General features: G+C 37.7%; 1 protein-coding gene across 1 annotated transcript in view; it reads right to left on the bottom strand.

Annotated features, from left to right (window-relative positions):
• Positions 1–19,786, bottom strand: part of SLC35F1 (solute carrier family 35 member F1) — a 170,176-nt gene that overhangs the window by 23,410 nt on the left and 126,980 nt on the right. The window contains exons 4-7 of the mRNA XM_015600057.1: positions 19,691–19,786; positions 14,609–14,765; positions 12,647–12,699; positions 5,235–5,389 (exon numbers count right to left, since the gene is read on the bottom strand). The exon at positions 19,691–19,786 is cut by the window's right edge and continues 82 nt beyond it. Of these exons, the coding sequence (XP_015455543.1) occupies positions 5,235–5,389; positions 12,647–12,699; positions 14,609–14,765; positions 19,691–19,786 (461 nt within the window). The remainder of the gene's footprint in view (positions 1–5,234; positions 5,390–12,646; positions 12,700–14,608; positions 14,766–19,690) is intronic.

The following is a 19,786-nucleotide window of genomic DNA, read 5'->3' as shown; positions in this document are numbered from 1 at the left end:
CGTCCCCTTAGAGCGGACAATGAGAGAAACAAGCAGTCATTACTACACAGCCCTGTAGAGGATCAGTGTTGGAAACCACCAGAGAAGACTTGGTGGCCCAAAGACTGTGGTGGAACTGACTTGATTCCTTCCATGTTTTTAAAAGTATAAACAGATAAATAAATTGGACTTCATCAAACTTAAAACCTTTCGTGCTTCTAAGGACACTAGCAAGAAAATGACAACCACAAAGTGGCAGAAAATATTCATAAATCATATATCTGATAAGGGTCTAGTATCTAGCATATGTAAAGAAATATTACAACTCAATAATAAAAGGACAAACTGGATGAATAATTTAAATAGACATTTCTCTAAAGAAGATATGTAAAAATATTACCACCTTCTCTCACTCCGCCAAAGACACACACACACCACACACACACACACACAATCATTTGACATCACCGTTTTTAAATTCTGCAAAATGCACCAAGATTTTTGCATTGACCATAAATTTCTCTTAATGATAAAAGTACCTCCAATTGGTATTATTTAAAAATCAGTTTTCTGAGTTGGCCCATCAGGCTGTGGTGGGAAACTGCAAGGCACTCAGAACTGCCCTCTGCACAGCATGAAGAGCCTCCCATCTGGGAAGCAAGCCCAAGGCAATTTCAGAGGCAGTGAACTGAGCCCTGGAGGAAAAAAACCCTGGATTTTCCAAACAATGACAATTTGACTGTAAATTCAAACATCCCTTGAAAAATTCTTTAAGAAATTGTTTAAGCCAAAGAAAAGTTTTTTTTTTTTTAATTTTTAGACTTAAATTGAGTATTGAGCTTACTTCTTTGCAAATATTAATACTATTGTTCCTGAAACAATTAGAGAATAGTATAAGGCAATGTTTATTCAGGATAAGTGTGTAGTATCAACTGTAAGTACAATGAGAGTGATGGGGAAAAGAAATAAAACATTCGTCTATGTCCTAATATTGGTTGCCATAATATTAACAGGGTTTTGCAAATATTGCCTCTATGCAGAGTTCCAAATTGGTTAATAGGATTCTCAAATTATTTTTAAAATCTTTATTTCAAAGTAGAAATGAAATAAACCAATTATGACATTTATTTTTGAAATTATTAAAAAGCATTGAAACATTGAATGTGAGCAAAGATTTAGTATAAGCTAATTCCCCAAATTTTATTAGCTAAAAATTATAGTAGCCAAAAAGAGATATAATATGAATTCAATAATTAGGGATTGTTAACTCGGCAGTTCTCAATATTTAGCAATGTGTGGAAACAATTTTTATTGTCACTACTGGGGGGGCTGCCAGTGGCATTGAGTGGGTCCAGGCTAGAGATGCTACTAAACATCCTACAAAGCACAGGACAGGTCTCCTCCCCCTAACAACGAATCATCTTATCTAAAATATATATAGTGCCACGGTTAAGAAACCCTAGATTAAATAAAGTATAACTATTCTATGGAATACTATATATTCATTAAAAATAATCTTGTAGAATAGTGATTCTCAACTCTGTCTGTGTATTAGGATATGTGATGAGTCACCTGAAAAGCTTTTAAAAGGTTGCGCTCCTGACCAATCAGGACAATGCTCCCTGGGGTGGGCCCTGGGCACAGCTATGTTTTATATTCTCTTCAGGTGATTGTAATGCATAGCCAGAGTTGAGAACCACTCATTCAGATTCACATTATGTATAGCTATTAAATAACAAGGAAATGTATATGTACAAAGCATGTAACAAAGCAGTAAGTACGTTGTAATTAAATTTTTATGAAAATACATGTGTACTGTAAAAATATATATGCACTGTAAAATAGTACCAGTGTATAATAGTACTTATCTGTATCTTCTTACTTTATCATGATGAATATGTATTTCATTGTAATAAAAGACAACAGACTACTCTACCACTCTGGGAAACAATTTGGCAGTTTTATAAAACTAAACATGCTAGGACCATATGCCCAGCAATTGTATTCTTGGGTTTACCTCAGAGAAATGAAAACTCTGTTCACACAAAATCCTATACATGAATGTTCATAGCAGCTTTATTTATAATAGCCCCAAATGAAACCACCCAGATGTCTTTCACTGGGTGAATGGTTAAATAAATTGTACATGGAACAGTATTTAGCAATGAATATGAATGGGCGCTGATATGTGAAACGATCTGAATGGATCTCCAGAGAATTATGCTGAGTGAGAAAACGTTACATACCATATAATTCCATTTACATATCATTCTCGAGATGACAAATTTAGAGAAATGTAGACTAAATTAGTGGTCTTGCAGGGTGAAAGGAAGTAAGTATGGCTATAAAAAGGCAACATGAGCAATGCTTGTGGGGATGGAAATGCTCGTATGTTGACTGTATCGATGTTAATATCCTGATAATGTACTATAGTTTTGTTACCGATGGAAGAAACTAGGTAAAGGGCAAATGGGGTCTCTCTCGTATTCTTTCTTAAAATAACATGTGAATCTACAATTTTCTTGAAAGTTTAATTTTTAACAAGACAATAGGAATCGATTTTAACTAGAAAAAACACTGTGTTGAACCAATTGTTGCCTTAAGGAAATTTATCTTTTAAGTAATAACAAAATGTATGTGTAGAGTAAAAACACTGCTTTAAGAAATTTAAAAAAAAAAATCTATTTCACCTCCAAACTGGTGAATACAGAAATTTAATTTTCAGAGAACGCAGCTTCCCTTCTGATAGCATGATGAGGGTTACTACGTGGTTTCCTATTCAGCAAAGTTACTTATCCTAAGTCAGTGGTAACATACAAATGACAGGAGAAGATGGATTATGGAGAATGAGGATTTACCTGGTTCATCGGCCTTCTCGGCTCTTGATGGTTGTAAATGTGGAGAGTCTCAGGTTTAATCAAAAGTCAATGGATATATGAGGAGTGACAGAGTCAAATAGGAATGAGCACTGTTCAGGTACACCTCAGGTATTTGTTCTCAAGTTCAGAGAAGATTGGCCTCACAGGAGAGCCTGTTAACAATTCAGACTCCTTCGGACACGTCCCCAGTTACTGATTTTGTGGCTCAGGGATGTGGTCCATGAATTTGCATTTTCATGAATTGCCCTTGGTGACAACAGATTTTCGGGACACACTGCTGTAAAGGAATACCGAGAACTGGACTGGATCTAGACTGTCCAAGAAATGATCTCAGTCCTCAGAGCAACAGATTTTAGTCTCATTTCCTTAAGGAAGATTAAAAGGATTCTTCTAGTTCGAGGGTTTATAAAGACAATTATAGGAATAATTGCTGAGAACAGAACTCATGCTTAAAGATTGGACTAGATGTGAATGTTTAGCTACAGAGAGGAGAAGAAAAATGGTGGCCACTGTGTGTACTGATGAGACCATAGCTAGGTGGTCCCATGTCTCCAAAACATAATTAAATGTGTATGGAAGGGGATTGTAAGGGAAGCTGGACCTCCCAGCACTGTGGCTGGGAACAGCATGAGGAGAACATGCTGTGACTTTACTTTTTACCCTTAAGAGGACCAGGATGCACTCAGGAAATGGAGAATGCATTATGTAGACAAAAAAATTTGCAAACAATGTATAAATATTATCCAGTTCTTAAACCATTCCTTTAAGCTGTCATTTTTGCCATGACAGTGGGCACAAGACTCCACATAAAATAGGGGCTCAGAACTGTCTGCTGCCATAGCCACTTTCTCTACCTCTCCTCTTCCAGATCTGCTTCTGGTCCTCCCAGCTGCTAACCTTGTTTGTGACCTCTTTCCCATCCTTGTCTGCCCTTCTGTCTCTTTCTGATCATCAGTAGGCATGACTCTAGCTTTCTTAGTAATATTTCTGATTATTCACTTCAGCCACTTTGCCTCTGGTCCTCTCTAGTACATACTCTTCCCAGCTCAGCATTTCTCTGGGAACCTCCAAACCCAGGGTGACCTGGTTGAAGATGCCCTGATCACTGAGATGCACTAGCAGCTGGCCATACCCATGTGCTGGTGATTTTAACTATAAATCCACTGGTGAAGCACTTGGCTAGAAGTGGCCAGAATAGTGTTACTTTTCTTCTGCCTCTTCCTTTGCCTGTCCTCATTTGGTCTTATCCGTTTGGATATTCCATACTTATCCTTTTTTGCACTGTTCTTAGTTCCCATTGACCTTTATCTTACAGGACTAATTAAGGAATGGCAAGTGTGTCTCTCTCACATACCTACCAGTTCTAATCAATTGTTAATAGTTGCAGGGAGTTTAGCATTTAAAAGATAGTATCTGACATCTATATGCCAGAACCAATTAGTCACACGTTCCTTGGGCTGGGATGTGGGTAGTCTTCATAAAGACTGCCATCTTTGCACTAACTTCTTTTCTTCAGGGCCGATGTATCAGCTGCAAATGCTTCACAAGATCTCTTTGCACTCTTTTACTCAAACCCCAACCTTTTAGTAAAGAAACTACAGTTGATACTTGAACAAGATAGGGTTTAGGAGTGCTGACCCCCACGCAGTTGAAAATCCAGATATAACTTACTAACAGCCTACTGTTGACCTTACTGATAACATAAACAGTCTATTAACACATATCTTGTAGGTTATATGTATTATATACTGTGTTCTTACAATAGGGTAAGCTAGAGAAAAGAAAAGGTAATTTGAAAGTCATAAGGAAGAAAAACTACATTTATAATACTGTATTTATTTATTGGAAAAAATTCACATATAAGTGGACCCATGCAGTTTAAACTCATGTTGTTCAAGGGTCAACTATATTTCAAATGCATTAACACTTCCATTCATATTTTCAGATCTGAAAGTATCTGCAAAAAAATAATTCAAGAACTGTGTTTTTCTCTCCAGTGAGAATATGCTTTGCCAGTGCCTTTGGCTGAATCCATTTTGCGGTTATAGTTGTGAATTATACAAATCTTCCTAGCTTTAGGCTGAACAAAGAGTAGCTTCTGGGCTGAATGGTGTCAGAAAAACTGTCCCCATATTTAAAGTCCTTCTCACTGTGGCGGTTTCTTATCTTTCACTATCAATCTTCTGTAGTCACCGGTCTCTTATAACAAAATGTTTCCTCTGTCTTATGTTCAAAATGTGAATGCCACATCATGAGGGTTAGCATACAGTTTCTCTACCTTCTTACACAAAGTCGGGGCATTCCACAGCAGGGCATTCTTACCTGTATGTTATTCTTTACCAAGTGTCTTCACGAAGGAGCACAGATTCAACTTACCTTGTAATGGAAGAGAAACAATCCACAGAAGAGACTGTACAGATCTGCAGTGAGCAGGGAGAGGTTGACTGAAGTGGCACTGGTTTTCTTTATGACGACTGGCATGAAGCTGTAGAGACCAAACATGCAGGCACTAAAGCCGACGTAGAGCAGGCCTGAGGGAAGAGGAGAGGCAATGTCACATTAAGAACATGCCTTCTGAATTCTATTCTTAATTGTGCAGTAATTACCTTCTATTATCCATGCCTGCTAACTTTTCTCATCTCAGTTTTTATTTGAAAAATAGGAATATAACTGCTTGGCTCACAATGACAAATAACTACATAGTCCTTAAAACTGAAGAACTTACTTGTCAAAGAGATCTGGACTAAGTCAGAGTATTGAATTGGAATCCTCACTGTGTGACCTTGGGCAGACCACTCATTGCTTGAGCCCAAGATGATCTGTTAATTTCTTCCAGATATGTGAATCCTTCTCAGCCTAACTCCCAACACACAAGAAACCTACTCCCTTATTGCGTTTCCTAGCATGCCATGGGCTCTCACACGTAAGCTCTGCTGTTTTATAAATAAATAGGTAAATGCTTTGCAGACCATCAAAGAATTAATGTATGCAAAAGAGAAAAAAATGCCCTTAAAATAATATATGGTCAGTCTCTCATCCTCTAAATCTCTCTCTAATTATAACTAGACACATAATTATTAATAATAATTCCATAAGCACATAATTTTGTTGGTTCCCATGCCGAAGTTTGTGGCTAAATCTAGAGTTTGGCTTTTTTCCCCCTAGATGTTGATACAACACAAATGTAAGAAAAAAAAAAAAAAAGGTATTTCTCTACCTTGAAAGAACAGGCATAGAAAAAGCATAAATAATACAATTTAGTGGATCTGTGGGCTTTACAATATAATAAAACTAACCAACCTTTCCAAAGGAATCCTTGATATAATGTGTCCAGTGTGGGCCATAGGCAGATTGCTTCTTTGAATCTGAATTTTGGAGGGTTTGGTAGGTACTGGACATCTAGTCCCTTTGCCTATGAAAACCAGTGACTCCTCCAAAGAGTAGTTCGGTTTTCCCATGTGAGAAGTATTTAAGGGCATAAATCATTCTTCTATACATTTCTGATCCTAAGTTTAAGGGAAGCCACATCAAGACTATATATAAAAATTATTTTGAACATTAAGTAAGCAAACTCAATACAACAGCCCCCTCTAGTGTGGTGGAAATGCCCCAAGAGAAAACTGGAATAACCACTTTCCTAGTTCTGTAAGGTACCAGACCTCTCTCTCATGGATGTTCCATCGTAGCCGTATCAGATGGCTTTTGATGCTTCATCAGAAATTTTAATTCCCTAAAAATTGTCAATTTTCCTGTACTTGGTTTCAGGCTGCTTTATAATTCACTTTCCTTTTAACCAAGTTATTAAAAATGCAATACTAAATAACCTATGATTAATACATGAAAAGATATAAAAATTAATTCACTATTCCTTTACGGAATCTGAGAGTAGGGATAAGATATATCCTTAAATCAATACACTAAAAAAAAAAAAAAAAAAAAAAAATAGAAAAACAAAGTCTGGGACACAGAGTTGCATTCAAAAAAAAAAAATTTAATAAAAAAAATTTTTTTTGGGAGGGCATCACTGATTTAGATTATCCATGACTGGGTTAGAAAGTTCCAGAATTCTACCCTTCCATTACTTTAACAAGCACACCATGGGCTCTCACATGTGGCCTCTGATATTCTACATTCACTCAATTATTTAACCATTTATTCACTAAATACATGCTACGCCCCAGGCATTCTGTTGTGGGTTACCAATGCAATGGATAACAGGAAAAATAAGTTTAGACTTGGTATTACACTGTGAAGGAAGAAAGGGTTCCTTAGAAGGAACAGCAGGAGGCTTGCTTTAGGAAAGATGACTACCAAGGCTTCTCTACGGAAGGAGCATAGAGGACTATAAGGCCAGGGGAAGAATATTTTAAGCAGGGAGATCTACAAATGAAAAGACCTGCAGAAGAGACAGGGCCTGATGCATTCCAGGAGCTGCCAGAGGCCAGAATATCTGAGTGGATAGGTAGAATTGGGCAGTGATAAGGGATGAGCTTGGAAAATCAGGCAGGGGATGAATTATTTAGGGCCTTGTAGTTCATGAAAAGAAATTGTTATCTTCTTAATCCAGTTGTAATATGAAGTCATTGAGGAGTTTGTAGCAGCTAGCTAGTATTTGATTTACATTTTAAAAGATGACTGGCTACTGTTTGGAGAAGGGATTGGAAGGAGAAAAGCATGGGAGGAGATCAGTGAGAAGTGTGGTATCATAGTCCAGTCAAGAGGTGCTGGTGGCTTTTCTTAGAATGGCAGTGGAGATGAAAGGAAATGGCCGGGTCTGTGAAGACTCATCAGGTCCTGGCGATACTTTGGATGTAGGTAGTGAGGGAAACAAGGGAATCAAGGATACCCATGGGTTCTTATGGATTCTGGCTAATTTAGCAACTGGGTGAATTGTGACGCCACTTACTGCAATGAAGAGAAGTGAAGGAGAACCAGGTTTTCAGAGAAAATAAAAGGCTCCAGTTTGAACGTATTAAATTTTAAATGCTTATGCATCATCTAAGGATTTGTCCAGTAGGTAGCCGGATATATAATTGTCAGGCTCAGAGAAGAGATGCGACTTTACAAGCACAATTGGTGAGAGAAGGAGAGTAGAAAAAATACATAAATGGCAGAATCTCACTCTACATATCAGGCAACCTCAGAATACTTCAAACTTTAACATTCTAAATGTATTTTTAAAAACTTCAGAAATTAAACGCAAGGGAATGGTAGTGGAACAAATACACCATCATAACAGTCAATCACTTTACTAGGTCAACTAGTGTTTTTGTGTGTGAATATCCTGTTTCGTGAGCAAAGTATAGTCAGCCAAACAAACACGATTGAATTGAGAACGGGGATGCAGTATTAGTGCAATTTACTGATTTGCTGTTCTGAGATGGGCATTATCTAGTTAATGAACATTAGCAATGCATCTGAAGGCCCAACTTGCTGTCCATGTAGGGTTTTCAAACTATCAATCAATACAAACAAATGAACTGAATTACTTTTTGACTGACAACTACATAATGGCTGCAATAACTACGTTTATAGACAGAGCATGCGTATAATCATTTCTTAATTGAAATTTTTTCTCTCACTGATGACAGAATTCAGTCACTTTTGTCCTCATGCACTAAAGTGTTTTAAGCAAAAGAGATTGGAAAAAATACTGTTGACTAATACCAATTGAGAGCTTGCTATGTGACATGAACTTTATATACTTTAATTAATCTCCATGACAGTATAATGTCATTACTACTGTAATCCTCTTAATACAGGTAAGGAAATAGGTTTATAGAGTGTATCAGTCAAGAAACAGTCCATACCAGGTTCAACAGAGGAAATTTAATATGGGGTACAAGTTACAAAGGTGTCTGAATGGCTCATAGGGGAAACGAGAATGGTGACACAATAAAGAACTAGCAATAGCAGTAAGTTACTCACGCCCCTGTTTCGAGAGAGTTCCAGTGAGGGGGCCATGTTACCAGGGATCAGAAGTGAGAGAACCCAGTTGAGGTAGCATCATAGAGGACACTCAGCTCTTTCTAGAGATCCAACCCAAAACAAAGAGAAACAGGGAGGAACACCCCCTTTTCTTTCTTCCTCCCACCCTCCAGTCTCCCTCTACTGCCTTCCATTGGCCAAATCTGGGTGAAAACCAATTGACAAGGGAGCCTGGGAAGTGTATTTTGCATGAGTCAGCCTCTGCAATGTAGAGAAGAGCAAAGTAAGAACTAGGGTAAGAAATAGATGGATCTGAGAGTAAACAGGCAAAAGATCAGCATACAGAGGGAGCAACTTGCCCTAAGGTCGCACAGGCCATTTGGCTTTCAATTCTGAGCACATACCACTACTCTATATTGTTTAATTATTATGAAGAGAAATAGGGCTTCGAAGGAGTATCCTATTTGATTCTGATGAGCATCTCATACACCATATATAATACATATGATATATATCTGTATATATGTAATTATGTGATATATGCTATATACACGGATGTAGTATGTGTCTTTGTATGCTGTATATATTTTATTTCATTACTTTCTTTGGGATCCCACTGGTGTTCTTTCACTTTCCTCTGAAAATCCTAGATTTTTAAAATATTATTTTTAATTCTTAAAAGTAAGGTCTAGGTAAAATGGTTCCTCAGAACATACACATAAGGCTAAGTCTATAAAGGGCACCAGGCTGGCGGGCCTTGCTCAGACAGTGGCCATTAGTCCCAGCACGGGAGAAGTGAGCTTTGTCAAATCATGTCACCTCCCTAGGCCTCTGATTCAACATTGGTTAAAATAAAAAAAAAAAAAAGAGTGTATCCTTAATTTCATTTTCATTAAGGTCCTTCCTGCTCTGTGGTCCCATTATTCCACCTTCAAGGAAAGGTCAAATGTCCTGTGTTGGCCTCCAGGAAAAACCAAAACCAAAAGAAGCATCACCCACGACATGAAAAGTGAAGACGCGCCCTGCGTGCCACGGACCTGTGCTAGCTGACCCTCGACACTCTTTTTCTTTTCTCTGACATTTGACTTTCGCATCAGCTTATGTTTGTTCACACATCCTTTAACACGACACGGCAAACGAGATAAAGGAAACGTTTAAGTTATTTATTAGATTTCCAACTGTGGCTTGAACACACCTGCTTCTCAGAAGGACCATTTAGCTTTATTAGGTCATACTTGAATTTAATGATTACATAACCAGACTCAGTTTTTCTGTTCAGTAGAGTAAAACAAAGAAATAAAAATAAACAACAACTGTTATCTTCTGGCTTTTAACTACCCTGTATCTTGCAATTGGCCAATATTATAGGAAAATAACAAAATCTGTTTTCAAAAAAATGCCTTCTAAGTCCAAAAAATATAAAGCACATTTATTATTTCACTTACTTCATAGGAAAAAAAATATCTTTTCACTTTGAGAAAGTGGCAACCATATGAGCTGTTCCAGATACTGTATGGAGATTACTGATGTGGAAACAAGGAAGGGAGAGAAATGCATTGACAGATGGTGGGAGATGAAGATAGCCTAAATTCCGGTCCCTTAACTAAGATGCTGCAAGCTCTCCACCAAGACACAGAGATCAGAGCTCGACACTCTGGGTGACTTCCCATGGAGTAGGGGGGATGCTGACCCTACTGATGTCTCCCTGCCTCTCTAGTGCACGAGTCACAGTGCTGGGATGTCATTTCCCAGTTCCCCAGAAAGTAAGTGCAATGTCAAGCCTAAAGTCTCTTGTCATCCTCTTCTCATTCACCCATTCACTCATTCATTCATTCATTCATTCATTCATATAGTAAACATTGATTCATGGAATTCTATGCGCCTAGAATTGAGCTAAACAATGAACCTTGTAGTAGGTCAGGATGAGGTAATGAGAACAAAGTTGGTCCTGGTGCAAAAAAATCTCAAACCCAACCATATCAACAGTTCAGGAAAAAAAAGACGAATATTTGATTTCTTTTCTAAACCATTTTGATCTCATTTCCAAACAGGAATTAAATAAATGGCTCCATAATGTGTCCCTTTATACTGTCTTTCATCATCTTGGACTGCAGGGGATTGACAATTTAATGGCAATTTGAGAGTTCAGAATAAAACTACCTTTTGATGGCACATTTAACTAACATGGAATTAGAACAGAACCTCAGTGGACATGCACATGACATCCACATAATTAGAGGACAAATTATTTTTTATTATTGCTATTAATATAAAATTAATTTATACTCACAGACTCACTGCATGTGAAGTGTTACTGAGCCCAGGTAACATTCTGTTTCCTGTCTCTAAGAGTCACAAAGGCAAATGCATCTGTAACCTGCAGCTGGTTTCCTTTCGCAGCTGCCCTCCTCTCCTATCTCCATGTCTTTCTACCTATTGATTTTCATTTAATTGTAACGTTCTATAGCAAAACTTGAGAGAAATAAATGGCAGGACTCTGTGACAGACACAAGGGCTGGTCAGCCCTTGAAGTCCCTAGAGATAATCCCCAGGGAGAGGCATGCATAATTTTGTAGCTCACATTGTACCTTCAGAGGGAATGATGTCAACAGCAAGTAGTCTTGGATGCTTTGGGGCCGAGGGTAGGTAATGTAATGCATAGAAGTTTATATCATTATTGTCCTTGCTTGTGGAAGCAGAATTTGACTAAAGCGGTGGACTGCATCAAAGCTCATATAAACTGGAGATGGCTCAAGCAGCCAGCTTCGGAGTGGGGAACCATCTGTATTTTTGCCCCATTTACATTCACTGTGCACACAATTTCCAAGCACCCTCACAAACCAAGCTCTGTGCTCATTGCTGGAACTCATGCGTCTTGGTACAGACACTGATAGGACAGCTTTTGGGCTGAGGGTATTAAATGTAAGTCCCTTCTAGGACTTTCTGTGTGATCATTAGGATATCACCTACAATCTTAAATCCTTGCGCGTGCTCTCTCTCTCTCTCTCTCTACATACATATATGTATACATATATATATATTTTATTTTTTTCTCTCTCTCTCTACATACATATATGTATACTGCCACTTTTAGAATAATTGCTGGGTCTGATTACTAGGCAGGCATCTACTTTTTCGCACTTCCTTGATCAGTTGTTTTTGTCTTTCTAGCCTGAGGAAAACCAGAGGGAACAAAATGCTTATATATATAAAAAATATTTTTTATATATATATATATATATATTTTTTTTTTCTTTAGAAAAAAGTGATTTTAGAAACAAGTGGAATCTGAGATGCCCTGGATGACTAATTAGCTCAAAGCATGTTTGGTATTTTCCCCCAAGTCCATTTGGAGATCAATTAACCATAGCTGTGTGCAAAATGCTCCCTCTGTAAAGGTTTTTATGGGCTCAGAATATCCATTCTATTGTTTTTCTTTAATGCCTTTTTGTTAAGTTCAGTTTTTTCTCTTTACCGAAGTGCCACTTTTTTATGATCACATCAGTTTTGTGTTTCTTGGCTAGAGCAAATTGCTGTCATTTATGTCCCATCGCTGCCTCAGGGCATTCTTTCTTTCTGGTTGGTCTTTAACCTAATAACATACTTCTGTGTCTACTCTAACAGCATCTTGATGATGATAATGGGCAAAAGCTCAATTAGGAAGCATTATGACTCAACGGTTCAGACACTGCAAAAGTACAGTGTGCAAGAATTCCTAAAATGATAAGAGGGTTTCGTTTTCTTTTGTCCCCTTCATTCTAAATCCTTTCATTGTTTGTGCCACACCCCCACCCACAGTACTCTTCAAACATTTTCTCAGGTTCACTTCGCACAGCATCTTAGGTGAGCAAACCCCTTACCTATTTGCCAATCCCAGGGCACCTTTAACAGCTCCTTGTGCTCCATTATAGCTCTGCAAATTGAAAGACAGTGAACCTGATGAGCAAGATTATAATGCATTCTATTTCTTCTTTTTTTTTTTTTCCCCCACTTACTAGATTTATACAAATCATAAAGCAAGCAACTGAATTTCACAAATATCTTGGGGCCACATAGAAGCAAGTCTAATAAAGCAGCCCGAGGTTTATTCCTGAAGGATCTTGTCGGGTGTGGCCCCAGCAACCAGAGTGTGCCAGTGGGCATGGTGGAGCTCGTACTTCCCACTGACCTTGTCACCCAAACAGTCTTCCTATAGCCTTTATTTATTCTTGCTTAGATGCTTCCTGACAGTAAATGGTGAGGTTTGGAAAAATATCTGTGCTGGCAGGTTTAATGAATTTTCTCATTAAGCATTCTCTAGAGCAGTGGTTCTCAAACTTAAATGTACAAAAATGTCATCTGGAGAGAATATTGAAACAGTTTCCTGGGCCCCATTCCTAGAGATTCTGATTTGGTAGATCTGGGCGGGGGCATGAATGTGCATATCTGAGGAGTCCTGATGTGATGACAGTGCTGCTGGTCAGAGAGCGATGCTTTGAGAACCACAGCACTAGAAGATGACCAGGAGGTGAAGTTGGCACCACTCACTCCACCAGAGTTACTTGGTTTCAGTGAGCCCTCAATGTACCCCATTTGCCAAGCACACCCATATGCCACTTCCAATATTTTGGTAGCAGTGTCTCTGAAGGGCTCAGTCAGCTCTAATGGACAATAACTGAAGTAAATGAGCGCTAGATCTCTGAATATATTTTCTGGATTCAAGAATAATAATCCGTAAAATGAGCCATCCATCTACAAAATGTTGGTTATGAAGAGCTGAACTCGGCAATTTCTTTTCCTCTTACAAACCTAAAGCACCAAATTTAGGAGCTGTAAAATGCCATCATGCTTTCAAAATGAACCAAAAATAAATCCTCGGAGAAAATTCCCATCTCTGTGACTTGTTTGCTATGGAGTTTTTCATTTCTATCTGAGGATACCAAAATTTGGAGGCTTCTTGGAAACAGCCTACTTGCAAAACATGTTTAAGGTGATGCCCAAATATCTTCCTTAAATAACTGCAGACACTGAACCAATACAATTACAAAGTATTTCCTTTGTAGAAAGTGATCTGGTAAAATCAAAATTGCTTGCTTTGTAAAAACGGATTTGGTGAAATTAGACTGGAGGTTATACTATAATTCTTTATCTTTTATGTGAAACTAAACCATGTGGTCTTTATTGATGGAAAATTCTGTTTTGATTGACGCATTCTCACGACAATTGCTGAGGCACAAGTTACTGATGACTTATATGCTGCAATGTTAGAATTATTGAAAAATTAGTGTTTTTGACTTTTTGAGGCTTAGTGAATGTCTGTTATATCTTCACCTGTTTAAGGAAAATGGAAATACTAAATTTCTAAAGATGAATTTGAAATATAATTCACTCATGCAAATCCATGGGCAATAAAAGAACAAATTTATAAAAGGGCAAATTTAATAAGTTTCCTGGTGGCAACTGTACTAGTAAACAGAATGTCATTTTTGAGAAGTGCGTCAAATCGCTTTAAATTTAGGTTTTCTATTTTCCTGAGTAACCCCCACTCCCCCCACTCATCAGCTGATTTGGGAGAATCAATGTACTACTAATGTTTTCTTGTAAATTATCTTTAAAGTCTATTAAGTGTTTTTTCTAATAACTTATAATAAATTTGTTTAGTTTGTAGGAAATTTACTAGTAAAGATATAGAGTTTTCAGATTTCATGTGGAAGGCTGGTGAGAGGTTACCTGTCTTAATTACTATAAAATAAAGTGACCAACCCTACCACAGAAGAAAAAAAAAAAAGTAAGAATAGCCCTCAGAGTTTCTACTGTCTGAGTTTCTTTTTATTTTTACTCACAATTGAATTCCACTGAAAAATGCCCCGAAGAGTCCGATCATTCCCAGAAATTCCACTCGGCTCAGGGTTCGGATGATGTATTCTTCCCAGACATTAGAGATGCCGTAGAGTGTGGCCCCTCCTAAGACCAGAAGGTCCCCTACCAGCTTATTTTCCCCTAGGAACCAAAAAGCAGAGGGAGTATCATTAAAATTTTCCTACTAAGAATTCGGCACCAGCAAAATCAGCTTCCTACGTCTATTATATTCTGACATTTTTATAGACGTTCTGCAACTTGCCAACTGAGATTTAGTACAGTTTGTTTATCTGCGCTCCAGATATATTTCGATATAAAAAGGTTGCCTATGTCTACTCAACTAGAAGTCTTACTTAGCTAAGAAAGGGACCAGTTTTGTCTAGAGTACACCATCTCCACAAAGCCCATGTCTTCGTCCAGGTATGTGTCTATGAACATACGTTAATACACACCCATGATATATTTGCTGCAGGCATTTTCTAATAGTTTAGTGTACATGGTGTAGAGCAAGCAGAAGCAGTCTGAATTTTTACTCTCTATAGGGAGAGAAGCTATAACAGAAGTAGTTGAGGCTATTTTGACTATGGGTAAAATGTGCCTTTGATTAGAAAATGAAAATGAAAGGGATTAGGGTTGAAATATCCAACTCCCCTAAAGTAAGAAACATAAGAATAAAAATATACGTAATTCACTATCACATTAATATTTTCCTTTTTTCATAAAGAATATCTGTTTTAAACTCAATTTTTGCTGCTTTCGGTTGATGCCCGATTTGTGATAAATGTTGTACCCGGCTATTTCCCATAATTGGGCAAACTCTTTCCTGTGAAGGAACTGTAAAGCCAGAAAGGGGAGTGGAAATCAGCAGCCAGAGTGGCCTCACTGGTGGACTCTACCCAAGTAGTCTCCAGCTCAGTCCTGCTCAGGTCAGTGCACGGGAGCCCGGCAGACATGCAGCTCCGGAGCAGAAGAGGTGCAGGATGGGAAGGGTCCTCTCTCCGGCATCATTCTAAGGGAGAGACTCACCTTGAGTAGCCTTGGATTCCAGATTAGCTGGAACAATCTAAAATTATAGAACCAAATTCTCACTGTTCATTTGGGAGCACAGAGCATTTTCTAGAAGTGGATTCACATAAAAGAATCTGGGCTGGGCTTGGGGAAAGACTTCTTCATTCACACCTCCGTGGTCACTTTGGGAGATTATATATTCACTCTAAATGGTGTCACCTTTTCTAAGGCAACTTCCCAACTCCTGGTAAGGATCAGAGAGAAAGGAGAAGAGACCCTGAAAGGCAGGAGGGCTTGCTGGAATCACCCTCGAGGGAATGGAGATCAGAATCTGGATCTTCAAGGGCTGAGAGCCCTCCCTCGGTTCATGGGGAGCAGCTGAGCTGAGAACACTATCAGGCACCGGTGAAAAACCAGACTTCGTGGGAAGTCCCTGGGTGCATCTTCTGGGGAAAGTAAGGTTGCTGTGACAGAAAGTGTCATCTTCAGCAACCTGATTGTTTTCATGTCAACTAGAAAACAAAATGTGTAATTTTAAGTAGTTCATTTGAGGAATTACCCACAAAATATAAAGTATCCATTACTAAAATTATAAAATTATAATGAACATAATTCAGTCACTTTTCATTCAGGAGCCATTTCAGAATCTTGTGATGACATGGGGTCATTATTATAAATGTCGATTATTGTTGTACTAGTGAAGTATGGAAGTGCTGCTTAATAGAATTCTTAGTTAATGAAATTAATTATATATCCGTGGATTCAGGAAAGCTAAATTATACTGAATAACCTTAATAGAAATTAGGGAAACATCGGTCTACCTTTTAAAAATCCTAAAAAGAGGCCATACTGTTCCAATGAACAATCTCACCAATCTATTTCAAACTCTACATTTGTACATTTATGGCCTATTCCATTGATTGGCCTTTGACTATATGTAATCTACTCCCGAATACTTTGAGTTTTCACCAGTGCAATGATAATTATTGTTAATAATAAAACAATTTTGTGTAACTGCAGGTTCAGAAATGTTTTCTAGTCATCAGTGACAAAAAAGATTAGATATTATTTACCAAAATTTCATAAGTGTATTTATGTTTTTAAATCATTTAAATCATTTATGTATATGTATACATATACATAAAGCATGAGTAAACATTTAGTTGATTAAATATAATTAAATTAAGCAGGACATGATTTTATCCAACCATACTATATAATGAAGTGTTTGATGTAAGTATAAGAAAGCACCAAAACTAGTATTTTCTATCTATAATTTGTATCTAGTTAACTGGAAATTACATGTTATTCCATGTTTTATTCACTGTAATTCAGTAGATATCTAATGTGGTGGTGCCAGTTTCCGTGCAACATCACAGGGAAGATGATACCATCTTCCATATGTATGAAATCATGATGAGTGATAATGTTTTATAAGTTTTGGGTAAATAGACACATTTAAAATTATGATAAATCCATTTAATCTAGTGCCATCTCTTCCTTCTCTAAAATTTCACACCATTTTATCCGGGTATGGCACCCACTGCATTCTGCTCCACGTCTGTTATTTGTTAATTGTGTGTCTTCCTGTCCTCCCTTGTTTTTTTAACACTAGGATGGAGGCACATGGACTGTGACTTACTTAGCTTTATATTCTCTGTGGTCCCTAGCATGGATCCTGGCACATTATAATGTCTCAATAAATGTTTAAAAAATCAAGCTGACTGAAAAGGTCTTAATTCATCCTAAGGTAAAGATTTTGAGTGGCAACAGGTTTCAACTCAGGTAGATGTGAGTTCTAATCACATATCCGTCCCTTATTAGCTGTTGAACGTTGGGCAAGCTATAGAGTCTTTTTGCATTTCAGTTTCCCTATTTTAAAATCGTGAGGACACAGTAAAATATGTAAATGAAATAAAAATGCTTATAGTATATCATCTGGCACTTATTAAGTGTTCAGTTAATGGTGATTAAAAACTGAATCGTTCCCTTTGAATAGTCACCTGTCCCTTTAGGTTGGCCGTTTCTCATTTTGGATCACTTTTTTGGTTCTAATCAACGTAGTCATAGCTGCTTTGCGAAAATTGGTTTTACTTATTAGATTTTTGTTTAATCACTAAGAACACCATATTTAGAGGGATATTCGAATAGGTGTGTCAGTGGAAAGAGAAAGAAAAGATTATTCAAAATCACTACTTACCATTAGATCAAGAATTAAATGGTGAATTATACTATTCTGGAAAGTAGAATGACTATTAGTGTAATTTATGAAAATGAATACATCTCAATGAACATTTTGGAGTTTTAAATATGACCAACTGCCTTGTTTTCCTGGGATGCTCTTGGTTTTAGCACCAAAAGTTCTGCATCTGGGGAAACCCATTCAGGGAAACCTGAGACAGTCGTTCACCCTAATTTGCCATAAGATAACATTTGTATATTTCTTACAAGAGTCTCAATTATGGAAAAATAAGTATTAAGTGGTATAGCAGAAAGAATACTGGATTTCACATCTAGGCCACAACATTTAGTACTGGTGTGCCTTTGCACAGTTTTGTTATTTTTTTTCTCTGAGCCTTAATTACTTCATCTGCAAAAATGAGAATAAAATACTTTCTTTGCATAATTGAGAGGATTAAGTGAGATAATGCATGCATGTGAAAGTACCTGGAACCAATATAACTGTCACTTTTACTTATTGTGTTTAATTATCTAGCTCCCTGAAAATATTTTCTCTTCCTTGAAATACATAAAAAATTATGTTTAATAACAAGAAAATGTTGTTATGGATATTTAACATCCTTAATAAATGAACTACATAATAATGCAATAAATATATTATGGTGTAAAGAAGATATTTTGAAGAACAAGAAATACATTTTATAATAAGAAGCTATTTTAATTGAGTTTTATCTAACTGCTATCACTTCCTAACCTTCTCTTTTATATCCGTAAGTTTTCTGAGAAAAGTAGAAATGTCATGGAGAAGTATCTCTTTGGCCTTACTAAGCCTTCCGACAGACTCCAAGATCTATAATAGTCTCAGGAGCTGCCCTTATTGCTTGTCTCTCCCTCGTGCATCAGTAAATGCAGAGATGGTCTTCAGAGGAGGCCTAATGCTGGAGTAAGGTGACAAAGAGAGAATGCATGTGTTAGGGCCACCAATCTTACTGACAAAGTTGGGAAAGACATCTTCTTTCAAGTGAGCTCAAAGGCATGGAAGCTTCCTATTGTGGGTGACCAGCTGTACCTGTGCCAAACACAGTATTGGAAGATAAGTGTTGTTTGTGTGCTTCCTACATTATATACCACTCCAAGGCTTCAAGGCAGAATCTCCAATGGCACGGACTACAGATGGCTTCTCTCCATTTCTGGAAACCATGCTGGATGAGGGATCCCCAGAAGATTCATAGCAATTTGATAAGGAAATCTTGAAGCTTTACTTTGTAGGTCTACAAATTAATTATCTAAGATTGTTACCAAAAACCCTCCCTCCAGAACAAAAAGCAGACAAAAAACATGAGACTAAACTTAGGTCTCGCTCATAAAAGTATCAAGTATTCCTAACCTTAGTCTTCAAACTTTAAATAACCATCAGACCTATATATCAGCCTTCAGTCAGTAGTTTGAAAATTCAGTCTTCTTTTCTAATTTGGGAGAGAGGGTGTTGGGGCGTGGGGGTGTGGAAAGTGCCTGTGGTCCAGGAGTGGACTGACCCACTGATATCATCTCTAACTAGCTGGTCTGGACTAGGCAGCTCTGGCCTCCAAAACATCTTACAAATGGGTGTTGACTCTTAGCTTTAAATATGATCTTGGTGATTCTGAATTCCTATATAAATAACATACAACCTGCATTTTTCTTCCTTCATTCACTCCAGAAACATATATTAAGCACCTCCTATGTGCCACCTTCCTAGATGTGGAGGGACAGGCGTGAGTAAGACACAAACACGGGGAAGACCAGGTTCCTTTCTTCCATTCAACCATGAATGTTTGTTGTCTTACCTTGGCTTCATCCACAGAAGCAGGTAACCTGGTGGACACACGGAGACTCACCTGCTCCCTGATGTCTTCCCACAAGCACGTCGGCTCCGACCATGCAGCCCATCCCCAGGATGCAGACCACGATGCCAATGAAATGAACAGCCTTGT

The sequence above is a fragment of the Pteropus alecto genome, unplaced genomic scaffold (assembly GCF_000325575.1).
Source record: "Pteropus alecto unplaced genomic scaffold, ASM32557v1 scaffold79, whole genome shotgun sequence".
NCBI classification, from domain to species: domain Eukaryota; kingdom Metazoa; phylum Chordata; class Mammalia; order Chiroptera; family Pteropodidae; genus Pteropus; species Pteropus alecto.
The sequence above is the reverse complement of the archived record's forward strand: the minus strand, read 5'-3'. Positions and strand labels throughout refer to the sequence as shown.